General features: G+C 37.8%; 1 protein-coding gene across 2 annotated transcripts in view; it reads left to right on the forward strand.

Moving 5' to 3' along the window:
- Positions 1–13,868, forward strand: part of LRRIQ1 (leucine rich repeats and IQ motif containing 1) — a 96,838-nt gene that overhangs the window by 51,833 nt on the left and 31,137 nt on the right. For both annotated transcript variants that reach the window (XM_035127677.2, XM_035127679.2), the window contains one exon: positions 4,546–4,647. In XM_035127677.2, coding sequence (XP_034983568.2) covers positions 4,546–4,647 — 102 coding nt within the window. The remainder of the gene's footprint in view (positions 1–4,545; positions 4,648–13,868) is intronic.

Here is a 13,868-nt window from a genome sequence, read left to right on the forward strand (position 1 = left end):
CATTGATTTCAAAGTAACTTGCACTTCTAAGCACTTTTGTGTCAGGTAACAGAATTATTTTGATTTTATCAGCCTTATTTTTTTATAATGTAGACATATTCATTTTATATCATCTGGAAATATATGTGGACAATGGTTGCTCTAGATTGTTTATTTAATAAGGCAATTCTCGATTTTGTGAATTTTTTTAAAAAAAAACAATTTGAAAACATTGAAATGCCCAGTAATGTTGACTTCTAATTTCAAGTTATTAATGATGCCAGTTTGATATTTTGAAAGCTATTTGAAACTCCCTTTCAGATGTTTTGATGTATCATCAGTGCTGAATTTTGTGTGGCAAAATCAAGTGTGCCTTTAAGAAATGCAATTTAAAATCTTAAGCATGTGAATGTGACAAAGGAAAAGAAAATGGAGAGAGCCCCCAAAGAGTACATGCAAGTCCAGGGATTCTCATGGCCTCCCACCCTGTTCTATCAAAATATCCAGAATATCTGGTGTCCAGCTGAATTTTTCACATACATACATCTTGGTGGCCTACATATCATTTGTAATTAATGGAACCCATTAGAGTGTATCATCTTTTCTCCATATGTGGTCTGCTTTATGTTACTTATGATTAATCCATTCCTAAATGGCTGTTTCTTAAAGCATATCAAAGTCTGCTGTCCATTCGTTAGTTGTATATAAAGGACTTCTTGATGTTCTAATATTAACAAGGTTGGGGAAATGAGTGTTTGTACATTTGCTTTCTAAAAAGTGTTAATTTCACAACTAACTGAGAATATAATCAGTATATAAACAGAGGACTGATCTGGTATAATGGTTAAGAGCAACAGCATTCCTGACAGATGCCAAGTTCCCAAGAAATGCATGTGCATTAAGATAAATGCATGTGCATTAAGATAAACGCATGTGCAATACATATAATACTCAGAGTTTTCCCATTGCTAGTAAAAAGGGTTGAGTAACAGCTCCACCAGGTGGTCAAAGGCAGGGTGAAATTGAAGGAATTAGGCAGCTCCCACAATTCAGTTTGCTCCTGCCTTCATCAAAGAAATCAGTCCTCCTTTTTTTTCTCCACAGGCTAGCTTTTTGCCTGTTTTCCCCTAACCCCCCCCCCCTCTGACTCTGATTGCTCTGGTAATTTTTCACTTTGCCTTTTAGTGACCCTATTTCTTCCTTAGCGCAGCTTTGCTGTCCTCCCCCCCCCCTCAGCTCTTTTCTCATGGCCTCCACCCTTTTCTCATGACCACCACCCTTTTCCTTATTGGAAATCTTCCCACCTGTTTTCTTTTCCCGTTTACTCTGTTCTTTCTATTAAAAAAGAAAGAAAAATAAAAAAGCCCTTTCCTCTCCCTTCTGTTGTCTCCTCTCCTTCCCTCCCCATATTCTGGCCGACTATTTTGGCATCAGAGGGTGGATAGTAGCGGGAAGCCTTCTCTTAGCTTATTCGGTAAGAAGCCCTTTAAGATACTTCACATCCACCTTCTTAGTAGGCATGTGTGTTGTACACTGCTTCAATGTCTGTAGCCTTTGTACCAGGAGGGGATGGCATCCAACAGCCCTCCTAGTGTGGCCTCTGGCAGCTCTGGCTGTATTGCTATATTGACTTCCCCCATGTTTCTCTCTGCCCGTTGCCCTGGACCATAGACTATGTAGTGATAGGCTGCTCAGTAACTCTGCTGTCCATATTCTATGGCTCAAAGCAGCACAATCAGAGAGAAAGGAAAGAGCAGGTGATGACTATTGTCATCTTACCCTGATTGTGAGCTTTTCTGGGGCATATGTAGAAAACAGAATGTTGGACTTAATGGAATTCCTTCAGTAGCACCTTAAAGACCAACTAAGTTTTTATTTTGGTATGAGCTTTCGTGTGCATGCACACTTCTTCAGACTTAATGGACTTAATGGGTCTTTGGAATAATTCAGATTCTTATGCAAAGTATAATGTTTGGGTATGAAGGGACTGCTAAATTCTCCATTTTCTGCAGTCCACCAAATTTGCCTACCAGTTTAAAGCCCCACAGACCCAAATTATAACTGAATCATACCCCAGGTTTGCTGACATCTGCTATATATTCTCTTTGAAAAGCATTTCCCCATTTCCAGCACAATATGGAGTCGTCGTCTAGGTACATAGTGAGCACTATCCTGAACTCAGATTAGAAAGAAGGCGACCCAGGCTATTTGCATGTTTGTATTCTTTTACGAAGTCTGTCTGTGTTGATGTCTGAAAGTTTGCATGAAGGGAAATTAGGTTCTGGCAAGTACCCAAGTCTTGTGGCTTTTATCAAAAGAAAGGACTCAGGATTAGCTTTCGATATATGTTGTGCTGTAGACAACTAGTGTCTGAGTACTTTGCTGGACCAGTGCTGTCAGGTAATGGCTCAGAGGGCTGTTCTGCTTTAATCCATTACAGTTATGAATGTTTATTCAAGCAGTTAAATAAGTTGTGGCCACAGTTTAACCATACCAAATGTGTGCTGTGATTTATTCATCTACTGTGTCCACACCAACTACTTTTCTCTAATATGAGATAATCAGAAAAGTGTGGGCAGGATACTAGAACACTTTGCAGCCAAGGAGAACTGGCCAAACGTCAAAAGATTTCTAAGTGTAGAGAATGCACAGTCTTAATTAAGCAGTAGTCCACAATGTATCACTTTGGTTTTAAACACCCATGGTCACAAAGTGTTATTTGCCATGTCTTGACAAGATAGGAACTGTGTTCCTCATTTTACTTTGATTCTTGAAGATGCAATATTTATCCTCTTAAGCCTGTAATCCTGACCCCTGGCCAGCAGTGGCTAGGCATGATGGAGAAGCACAGCAATCAGTGAATCCACAACCCTGCCACTCACGCCACTCAGAGTGGAACATGGGGATTTTTTTAAAGCCCCTTTCCTGCACCAGCACTCAGACGGGTGCTGCAAAGACGCCTAGTTAGAGCCCAGTGCTATCATGTGACTGCAACAAGGCACACTTCATAACTACAGGATCGTGTGTGTTACCCCACACCCTGCCACATTTCAGAGTTTTCCACTGGCTGCTGTCAGTGGAGGGTGGTGAAGCAAGGCTGGGCTGGGCATAGGAACACTTCCTCTCCATCCAAATGCCCGCCAGCACAGCAATTCACAGATTGGATTGGTCTGTAATTCTCAAATAGTCTGTCATACTTCTTCCCCCACAAAAAAAACCTATTTAAACAAACTTTAACCACTTAAAGGTTTCACTAAAATCAAACAATATATAAATTTTGTCAAGGGCTTTTGTCTAATTTTACATTACAGCCTTAAGCACTTTTTTAAGAGCCAAGCCAACTTATCTTTAATGGCACATCATCCAAATAATAGGGTTTAACATCTAGACTAAATCATATGTAATTCCCGTTTCTGTTACCAGTGCATAATATAATAAAATACTGTAGACATTTGCTCCACAAGAGTAAACCATAGAAATAAAGGCATAGATATTTCAGTACAGTTCTGCTTATTTCAATGCCCTACAGGTATTGATCGAGTGGGAAAGGTCCATACAGTTGGCCCCACAAACGTAACTATTATTCACAAACATGTAGTTCTGAACAATGGTGGAGACTTTTCCACACCATCCGGGTTTGTGTGTGTGAAGGGAGCTTAATATGTTTAAATGGAGACGCACCATGGGCATTATCCAGGTGTCCTTGACCATAGGAGTGTGATACATGTACAGTGTTGTGTCTGGAAATCTCCCATTTCCAGATGACTGGCTGAGATTTCTGCATTGCTGGGGGTTGAACTAGATGACCCTTGGGTTCCTTCCAACTCTACGATTCTATGATATATTTGATAGCACTGATCATCTATTGAGATGGGAGGCAGTAAGTGGAATCAGCCACCTTCCCCCTGAGTAGCCCACAAGCAGCAGATAGCACCCACCATCTGTTTGATACTTCCCACACTTCAGGTACTGGATGTAGTGGAAGTTACGTATGGGCAAGGGGATGTAGAATTATGATAAATGTATGGAAGCCTGTTTTCATCGGGTGGATTTGACAAGTAACACGCTTTATGCTACACATTACTTGAAAATATTTATTATAGGTCTTCTATAAAGTTAGTACCAGATAATAGGATGCTTATAATTTCCAATTTTGAAATAGACACCATTATTCAACATCCTCGGCAGTCTCAACTGGTTGTTCTAGTTATAGAATATGTAGGCTGGGCCTACTCAACAGAAAGTGCAGCTTCCAGCTAGAAGAATCAAATATTATTTTAAATATACAGATTTTAATTGGCATTTTGCTTTACCATGGAACCTGGCCCAGAGAATAATTGGGCCATGGAATAATTGTTTAAGATATGTCACATAAATCAAAGTGATTTCCTTTCTCCTTTCTTTTTAACTTTATAATGTTAGGAATGGTATATTTTCCCTTGATAATGTAAAACCTACATATAGATCTCCCCCCCCCTTAATAAATGGCTAAAAGGCGAATACTTCTTTTAGGGAATGAGTGAGCAAGATCTGACCTTTTGATTTTAACTTGTTCTTGTCGTCTAGACCCAGCTGTGCGCCTGGCGTTGTTCAAAAACAATGAAAATAAACATCCCCCTGTGAAACCACCAAAGAAGGCACAGACTGCAAAAACTGGTTACTTTGAAGGTATGCAAAGGAGTTTCATTTTATGTTTGACTTTTTTCTCAGATCTTTCAAAATTATGAAAGTCATTCAGATGTATGGATCAATTTCCTTAAAGTACTTCTTTTTAGGTTTATAATGGCAAACACTTTAATTCAGATAATGCAAATCTGCTGTCCACCCCCCCCTCTCTTGAACACACACACACACACACACACACACAGAGAGAGAGAGAGAGAGAGAGAGAGAGAGAGTACCCAGGTGGAAATTTTAAACTTCAGTTTATCAGAGAGCCTAACAAAGTGATATCTTCATAGAAAATATATTTCCTTTATTTCTTGAATGTTTGGAATCACAGGAGGCAGAGTGGAATTTAACATCGGGCAGCAAGTACACATATGTTATCTGTTAGAAGGGTTGCTAGTTTTGAAAGGGGATGCCCTAGGAAGTGAAACAATTAGAACACTTTTTCATTTTTGTTAAACTGGAATATATCACAGTAGTGAAAAAGTATAAGAAATGAGACTACCAAATACATAGTATGTTTCTTGACTGTTTCTTCTCATTTTGACTTAATTTTCAGTGTTAAAATAAATCCTGACACAATAAGGAAGAAAAATAATATATACAAAATTGTATCTGGCTTCTAGATATGCAAGGGTTTTGGTTTTTTACTGTATTCATAATCATATGTGGCTAACTTGTTTTGTTATTTTCATATTGCACACATTTGTATTTCATATTTTAGGAATTAAATATTCTTCTTCTAGTAACAGATAGAAATTGTAGTGGGGAAACATTTACCTAGTACCCGTACTAAAAAGTCCAGTGAATGGATCAGACTAAAACTAATTTTAACTTAGATTTATAATATGCCAAAATAATTATTTTGAGCTGACATCCAGTTCTTGCCTTGCTTCAATTTTTTCATACTTTAGGTTTTGTAGGATGATAGCAGCAAAACTCAGTAGGAGAATAGAGACAGCTGGGCAGGCATATTTATCCTGAAGAGTTTAAACAGTGTGATTTATTTATTTATTTATTGTCTTCCATAAATATTGCATTTTTCTTACTTTAAGCTGAAATAAATTTCCGAAGAAGTAATTGAAAATTTGTTTCCTTTAAAGCCTACTCAAAACTTCATGAAAAACTATTTATTATTGTTTTCCACATATTTACCCTTATTTTTCAGATTCTGTGCACGTTTATGCCCTGTTGCAAAGCAGGATAGCATGAATTCATTGCTTTGTTTCTTTAAGACAATGCTTGTTTTTCTAGATTCTAGAAAATAGTATAGTGCACAAACTTCTAACTGGTGAATTGACACAACAGGGAAGTATAGAAGCAAATGATTTCCTTAGGTATCTTTCTCTGACAAGGACATAAGAAAGAAAGTGATGCAGGTGGTATCCATGGTTTAAATCCACATAGTTCCTGTGCACGTGCAGACTTTTGAGTATGCAGAAATAGCAATAGAAGTCAATGCAGCAACCTCAATATAAACTTGTTATACTGTATGGAACAGTATCCTTTTGTCTGGGAGATGCCATTACCATGGCCATTTTTTTCACATGTTATGCAGTTTAGTTCAGCATATACATCTTCTTATAGTAAGCAAGCATCATACCCATAAAATGCATTGTTATTTAATGATGGGGAAATGATGGAGGAAAAGACATCTCTGGTGTTTGTTTTTAATGTATTGTCCAATTAGTGAATTATGAAACATTTTTATAATGGATAAAGGATGTTGTAACCCAGTTTTTTTAGATAGATAGGTAATTTATTACGGTCGGAGACCAGCATAGTAACCCAGTATATTGGGTCAATGAGATCCCACTTTAATAATAGGTTGTATTGTTTAGATACCGGTCTGATTTACACACAACACTAAGCGAAACCATGGCTTATTATGAAAGAGTGAGTGTGTGAGTACTCAGATTCAAAAGCATTACTCCTTCACTCCTCCCCAAGTCATGCTGCTGTCATGCTGCCTGGAGCTAAACCATGGTTTGGCTTAGCATTATGTCTGAACATGGGCTTCTGGTTTCTATCACCCTAATCAAACCATGAGTTGTAATTCTTGATTTACCATTTGTATTCTGCCTGGGGGAGACAAGACAAATGGTGAGCCTAGGTTTGGTGAGCCTAGGTTTGGTTGTCACTACGGTGAACTATAGCTGCCATCCAGTAATCATGGCAGTAAGCATGGCAGCAGCAGAAGTAGCAGCAATTTTTCCACTGTTCATTCATTCACAATTCACCATAATTTGGCCTACTTTTAAGTGTAAACTGGCCCATTGTATTCTTTATGCAAGAAAATAGAATTTTAATTTCCAAAGTACTTCTCTTCCTCCTCCTTTTATTTCAAATGTGAGGTCAGTGGTGTTGACCAGAGATGAGGCCTTTTCCATTGTCTCTCTTTGGAATCTCTGGTTCTGCATCTATATCTTGTTGGTGGCAGATGAAGACTTTTTTACTCACCCAGGCATTCTTGATCAGTGATCTATCTTAACTTTTATATTTTATTCCTTTAACTTGTATGTAGACCACTGGTTGTTCTGTTTTTTTAGAAGCTGAATATAAATATTTAAAATAAACATAATTATTTAAAAGCTTATTCTGGATAGGCAAGATTGAAACACAATGGAAGGATTAACTCCTTTATTGTTGGAGAATATATGGAGTATGAAATGGCAGAAGTGAAGAGAAAAGGTTTTATAACTTTTGTATAGTCCTATGGGGTCAGTAGTGACCCCCATCAGCAAAAGAGGGCTAATTTTTGGGGTGGGGGTGGGGAATACTTATTCAGTATATAATGTCAATTACATGTATGAGATCCTACTGTTTAACTAATAACTATGTGTATACATATGCATTATATACGTAATCAGACTTTGATGTTGCTGGATATGAAAATGCACCACAAATATGTCATGTACTGCATCTTTTTTACATTTGTTTGAATAGGGTAGGATAATCATCATAATGAGAAGCACATTGCAACCAACAGTTATAGAAATGAATTTTTTCTGTGAAGATCTACACAAAGAATTTCTGACAAATCCCAGCCATCTACTGTAACAGCACAGATAGTACTTGAAACAATGCACCAGTGGCTCACTAACAGCTAGAGATAGATGCCAAGTCATACTTTTGCAGTCTTGACCTCACATTGATTCAGCTAAAGCTGTTTCAATGTGTATGGTAAGCCAGCAAAACTGCCATATGGGGTGTAGTGCAAAATGTTGCGCAGATAATATTCATTATGGGAAAGGCATGCTTTTACCAGAATACCAGGTTCGTACTGATCTCATATGATGGAACATCACAGTTTACCATTTCACCAGCACTGTTACTGCCCCATCTGATATTTAGCTCCATTCCTTGCCAGTACAAGATCCACAGCTAAACTTGGTATCATTGACACATGACACAAATATAAAGACATAAAAGCCACTGAATATTTTATATCTCTCTAGGTGATGTACAATATAAAAACAAACCATATCATAAAAATAAATGTACAGTCTAAAATCAATAAAGTAGCAGTATAAAAACATGCAAAAAGGGGGGGGGGGAATTCAGGTGATTCAAGTTCACAGACACACAGGGGGGAAAACAAACTATTTTTTGAATTCCATTTCTGGCCTGGTTTTGAACTGAAACAGCTTTGGTTGCCTTGGTAGACAATCCAACCTGGGAACTTAAGAGGGGGAATAAGTCCTGGTAGGTTCTCCTGCTCTCATTCGAGACCACTCACCGTGATATCCTTCTGGACTGACTGGCAGAGATGTTTTGCAGTGATTCTGGTCTCCCCCCCCCCAGAAGGTACTGTGGGAGGATTCTTGTTCAGTGTGTCATTGGTGTATGGTGTCCCTCAAGGATCAGTTTTGTCCCCCATGTTGTTCATTGTCTACATGGAACCACTGGGAGAGGTATTCCAAAGATTTGGAGTATATTGTCATCAATATGTAAATGACACACAATTCTATTTTTCCTTTCATCTAATATGAAGCAGGCTGTTATGGTTCTGAACCCATGATGGGGTGGTATTGGGCTGGATGAGGACTAACAAATTGAAGCTCACTTCATATAATGGATGTGCTTCTGGTCAGGACAGAACTACCCTGGAGTATGGATTCAACCTGCCTTAGATGGCTTAAAAAATCAGGTTTGTTGCTCGAGCAAGCTCCTGGATTCAGCTTTACATCTGAATTACCAGTTGGTAGTTGGGCCAGAAGAGCCTTTACTCAGCTTAGGCTGACATACCAGCTATGCCAGTTCTTGAGGAAATCAAACCTGGCTTAAGATGAAAAACCATGCTTTATACTCTGAGCTCCATGGAAGAAGGGAAGGATAAAATGGTAATAAATAAACAAGTTGATGTTTTGATAGTTGTATGCTATGCAGATATTTTAATCTCTCTTGCTTTTAAGTTGAACTATGCAAATATTTAGCCTCCTGATCAGAAAATATAATCATTTTCCTGGGGGACCACAGTTTGCTTGGTATTCTAAGAATTTCAACATTCGTATTTTCAAAACATCTAACCTGTTAATGACTGCACTGTCTTCCACAGGCAGACTTCTGCTTACATGTGGTTTTTAGGATTACATCTGCAGCAGCACTGCATTGCTCTAACAAAGTATTTGCTTGTTTGTTTTTGTTTTTCACATCTGAGCTTTTAAGAACAACAGATCTGTCCTGCTGGATCAGGCCAAAGGATAGGCTATGTGTCCATTCCCAAACATTTAGCTGACCTTGAATTTAGTTTACTTACTTATACTAGCCTCCTGCCAACTGGCACCCTCCAGATGTTTTGGCCTGCAGCTCCTGTCAGCCCCTGGCATCTAGAGAGCACCTGGTTGGCAAAGGTTGGCTTATACTGCACGTTCTTGTTAAGACAATCACAGTGCCTTAGGTTCAAGATACAACAGAACAAAAGAGCAAGAACCCCATTTGCTTTGTTTGCAGTTTGACAGTGAAACAGACTCCCTCAGAAGGTGTTGGGCACTCCTTCTTTAGAGGTTTTTCAATAGAGCTTGGATGACCATCTGCCAGGCATTCTTTAGCTGTGATTCCTGCACTGCAGGGGGTTGGACAAGATGACCCTTGGGAACCATTCCATCTCCAAAATCCTGCAAATCTAGGATAACTCCTTGGCAAGACATGAGTCTTGCTCTTTAGACAGAAATACCAACAACTGCCCATATTGCCAATGAGAAGAAGTTACTTAAAAATTAAAAAAGAGTAGAATCCATAGTACATTTGCACCCAGTGATCTTAAGCACAACAAGATAGGGATTGAAGACTTGAAGCAGATCTGAGCCTAGGATTTCTTATAGTGATCAACTCAGGACAGTGGGCATGTACATCCTAGAACTTTCTCCAAAAACTGAAGGGATTAGAGCAGTGGTTCCAGAACTTTCCCCCCACATGGACCACTTGAAGATTGCTGAGGGTTTTGGAAGACCATTTACTTATCTATCTATTTACTTACTTACTTACTTACTTACTTACGCTACTTACTTACTTACTGTTGTAGTAATTGCTTTTTAAAATATTTATATTTTATTGAAAATTTCTGTACAGAAATAAGGTGAAAAGGGTGAAGTTAAAACAAAAGGAAAAGAAAGAAAAGTGCTTGAAACTGGTACAATACAATATCTGGGTATATAGGTAGTATGATTGTTCTAATGAGTATAAACTGTTGTAGCAATTGTAATATGTGTGCTAGATGTTATTTTTATTGCTTCTTTTATTTCCTATATTGTATTTTATAGTACAACAATTTGAATTCCGTAGAATATAATTTAAGATCATTATAAGAAATAAAAGAAGCAATAACAATACAATTAAAAATCAATATGAATATTTAATATGGACTCAGACTAGCTGAATGAATCTCTTGGTGGTTTGCAGACCACAATTTGGGGAACCCCTGCATTGGACTGGCAAGATAAGAATACCAGTACTATCAAAGTCATGACTTTTTGTTTTGCCTGAACCTTCTGCCTGATTAATATGATGGCATCTTCTAAATGTAGACCATTGGAATGAGACCATTCTCATGTTTTACTAATTCTCTAAATCAAATGAAAGGAGCTTGTGCCCTTTAAAATATTCTTGGATATGTTGTAACATCTTAAAGGAGCTAGGCCGCTGTTTTCAGCATGTTTTCTGTGCTATTTATTTGAGCTACAGCTTTCTGGGCCTGTGTTAGTGCCAAAGTCAGCCCTGCAACATGCTAAAGCTCAGATAAACTTTCTTATACCTCTAAGGAAGCAAAACCAACCCCCACATGTCTGAGATTAGTACGGTTCACCCTTTCTTTTCATGAAACAGTTTGAGTTTTTCTTGAATTTAGGGCTCCAATCTACCTTCTCTCTTTCTAATAACATTGGCTGGGGCTAGAATTCTAACCACTCTTGTTTTTATGCATTTATGATCAACACCTGGGGTTGGATTTACAATATAAATATTAGTATCTCTGGACTTTTTTCAAAGAATGATATGGTTGATTTTTTTAAAATATGGAAAGACAAAAAGTATCACTAGTCTAGATTTTACATTATCTTTGGATGTTAGTTTTTTGTTTCATTTTGTTTTTTTAGAGCACTTATTCAGGTGATTTGGAAGTAATATTTAGCCATATTGGTTTGTGTCTTTTATAAATCAATATGCATCATTTTATAAAAGTATAATTGGTATCACTTCAAAGAGCAAATAAAGATATTAGGTTGTATCCAACAAAGTTCTACTCAGGGAAGACCCATTGAAATCAATGAACCTATGTTAGTTATGTCTGTTAGCTTCAAGTATGTCTGGCATTGGATATAACACATTATGGCTACTTTCAGCTATTGTTTTCAGATATAAATAACTAGACTTCCTAAACTATTATATTATCTCCTCCAAAAGCAGAACTTGTTTTTGAATCTTCAAAATCTAATTTTACTTAGAGATGGTTCACAAAATCTATAACGTACAATTAGCTACTGGAAACGGCAAGAAATGTATTCTTTGTTGATTCCAGATCTGTGTGCCAAATTGCATGAAACTGCCCATTTCTAATATTGCAGTGGCAGCATTTCTATAAGGTTTAAGATCTGTGCCTTGGAATGTGATGAAAAGCATTTTAAAGAAACCTTCCAAGACAGAAGGGAATCTTTTACTCAAGAATCACAGTCCTGTAGCTTTGTTTCTTATTATCTAGTGTGAGCTCACACAACAGAGCCCTGCACATTGAAATATTTTCTCATTTTAAGGAATTAATGGCTCTCCACCAGCCCTTTAACATGTAAAATGAGTAGACTACTTGTGTCCAGTACATCCAAAAAGAGCCAGGATAAAATAAACATAAGGAGTTAGATATCTTGGAAAAAATCTGTCATGGGTTTGGGTTAATCATCTCCAGAAGAAATTCAACTTGATGCCTGAAATGTAAGACTTCTTGGAGAACGCAGCAAAGCCTGAGGCAGTGTTGATCTGAAGGAGTGCTCTCCATGGGTCAGAGCTGCTTTGCTGGCAGAGTGCAAACCCAGTTCACAACAGCAGTGCTCTCAAAAGTTGTAAGACAGCAGGGTCCACACAGTGCACACACTGGAGCTTCAGTTACATAGTTGAAGTTGTCTGCTTTCTCATTGTTTAAACCAAAATTTAAAAATAAAATCTGTGCCTGATTTTCTAATCTGGCCGTGAATAATAAATATATATTCAGATAGATATTATGAGAGAATAAAACAGAAGTGTAGCTTAAGCACCAAGTTCAAAGTGAAGTAATAAAATATCATCATGGTATGCTAGCAGTAATAGTATAAAACTGTATTGTGGTTTGAGGAAAAAGTTATTTTAATCAGTGCTCTAATACAATGGTTCCCAACTTTTAGGAGAATGAGGACCCCTTTTTAACCCCAAAAATGTTTGTGGAGCCCTACATGCTAATTCTTGTAATTTACGGCTCTCTGTTTTGGAGTCTCACACATTTGTCTATAAAACAGGTAGTTGTGCCTGGTTGTTTAAAAGTTTATGGGACCATTTATTATCTTTGCAGTTAGTGATCTTAGTACTGCAGCCTTAGGATTACTACCGGTAGGTTTCTTGCAACAACAGCATTTTCATTCTTAAACACCCCCCCCCCTCTGATCAGCTCAGTGAAGCTTATAGACTCCTGTGTGTTGTTAGGTGCCTGTGGACCTCACTGACCTTTGCACTTTGTTGCTCTCATGGGCAGGATCCACTTTCCTCAAAGAGGGGAGGACAACTAAATGTCTTAGGCTGTGCAGCACCTCTAACCTGCCCATAAGAGAAATGAAGTCATAAGTCATAAAAAAAAGTCTGTTACAGTGTGTCAGGGGTGAAACTTGGGCAAAAGGTAAATATGGGGGAGAGAAAGGGCTGACTCAAGACTCTCAAAGTACTGTGGAGGCTAATGAAAGACCAAGAAGAAAGGGTGACTGCAACAAATATAGGGAGTAGAGGTTGCAGTTTGACTGGATTGAGCCTGCAAAAACAATGCTAATACAGATGTAGACTGGGAAAGATATCTGCTTAAAAGGCTTGTTGGAAATGGAATGTCTTCCTATGCAGAAAGATTAGATGATTAGATAGATAGATAGATAGATAGATAGATAGATAGATAGATAGATAGATAGATAGACAGACATGCTATAGTTGGACGATGAATTGGTTGATTCTTCATTGTTAGTATTATGACATTTAGCTTTTAAATTTAAAACAAAAATAAATTTTCCTGCTATGGTTCTTTCCTATGTTACTGGCTAGTGACACAGAAGTACTTCCATGTTTGAGAATAAGGGATGGCACATGCAGCCTAATTGTTTTCATATTTACGGGAATATATAAATTTAGTGGGTCTTATTCTCTCAGCAGTCTACATGAAAATACATCAAAGAAGTCACAGTATTGTTCACATGTACCTTTCTACATTACATTTTCAGATATCAGTCTTGGAGAATGCTCCCATACCTCTTATTTTATAATGTGGTACTTGATTTTCAGATGCATGAGTAGTATAAAGATGGTACCTCTCATTGTCCCAGGATCGACTTGCAAAATTGTGTCTGGGAGGATTCATAAGATTAGTTAAATCAGATTATCTATCTTAATTATACAGTAGTAGCATATCAGTCAAGCTAAGACAAAGACTGCTTTCAGGTGTAGTAATGTCCACTGAGTGAGCACTTCTATCAGCACTGAAAGACCAGCATGCATACTTCTGC

Source organism: Zootoca vivipara, chromosome 10, assembly GCF_963506605.1.
Source record: "Zootoca vivipara chromosome 10, rZooViv1.1, whole genome shotgun sequence".
Classification (NCBI taxonomy): Eukaryota; Metazoa; Chordata; class Lepidosauria; order Squamata; family Lacertidae; genus Zootoca; species Zootoca vivipara.